The following is a 1,187-nucleotide window of genomic DNA, read 5'->3' on the forward strand; positions in this document are numbered from 1 at the left end:
CGCGGCGCCCGCCGGGGGCGGCGCCCGGCGCCTCTTCGACTTCGCCGCCCCCCCGCTGGACGAGGCCTTCGAGGAGCCCCCCGAGTTCGCCAAGATCCTCCCCGACGGGCTGGCCACCATCATGAAGATGCTGGACGAGTCCATCCGGCAGGAGGACGAGCGCGGCGCCGCCTTCCCCGCCGCGCCGCCGCCGCCGCTGCCGCCATCACCGGCTGTGCCGCTGCTGCCGGGACCACCACCGCCGCCGCTACCACCGTCACCGGCTGTGCCGCTGCTGCCGGCACCGTCCCCCACTGTCCCCCTGCTGCCGGGGCCACCACCACCACCGCTGCCGCCGTCACCGGCTGTGCCGCTGCTGCCGGGGCCACCACCACCACCGCTACCGCCGTCACCCGCCGTCCCCCTGCTGCCGGGGCCACCACCACCACCGCTACCACCGTCACCGGCTGTGCCGCTGCTGCCGGCACCGTCCCCCGCCGTCCCCCTGCTGCCGGGACCACCACCACCGCCGCTACCACCGTCACCGGCTGTCCCCCTGCTACCGGGACCACCGCCGCTGGCACCGTCACCCGCCGTCCCCCTGTTACCAGGGCCGCCACCGCTACCGCCGTCACCGGCTGTGCCGCTGCTGCCGGGAGCACCGCCGCTGCCACCAGCACCCGCCACCCCGGTGCTGCCAGGGTCACCGCCCACCGTCCCGCTGCTGCCGGGGCCGCCGCTGCCGTCACCTGCTGTCCCCTTGTTACCGGGGCCACCACCGCCGCCGCCTGTTGTCTCCGCTGTCCCCATGTTACCGGGGCCACCGCCGCCTGTTGTCTCCACCGTCCCGCTGCTGCCGGGGCCACCAGCACCGCCAACCACCGTCCCCATGCTGCCGCCACCGCCGCCCGCTGTCCCCAAGCTCGCGGGGCCACCGCCACCAGCACCCACTGTCCCCCTGCTGCCACCACCGCCGCCACCCGCCGTCCCACTGCTGCCGGGACCACCGCCGCCGCCGACGACCGTCCCCACCATCGCACAGCTCCCGGGGCCGTCACCGCCACCACCACTGACTGTCCCAACCATCGCACAGCTCTCGGGGCCGTCACCGCCACCGCCGACTGTCCCCACCACGGCGCGGCTGCCAGGGCCGTCACCCCCGCCGCCGACTGTCCCCACCACGGCGCGGCCATCGGGGCCGTCCCCGC

The 1,187-nt window shown here is 76.7% G+C and overlaps 1 protein-coding gene across 1 annotated transcript in view; it reads left to right on the forward strand.

The window, feature by feature from the left end:
* Positions 1–13: 13 nt before the first annotated feature.
* Positions 14–1,187, forward strand: part of LOC112957730 (lysine-specific demethylase 6B-like) — a gene marked incomplete at both ends in the record, with an annotated part of 17,864 nt that continues 16,690 nt past the window's right edge. Inside the window, one exon of the mRNA XM_026051460.1 lies at positions 14–1,185. Within this exon, the coding sequence (XP_025907245.1) occupies positions 14–1,185 (1,172 nt within the window). The remainder of the gene's footprint in view (positions 1,186–1,187) is intronic.

This window comes from Nothoprocta perdicaria, unplaced genomic scaffold, assembly GCF_003342845.1.
Source record: "Nothoprocta perdicaria isolate Ctin4 unplaced genomic scaffold, notPer1 scaffold_752, whole genome shotgun sequence".
NCBI lineage: Eukaryota > Metazoa > Chordata > Aves > Tinamiformes > Tinamidae > Nothoprocta > Nothoprocta perdicaria.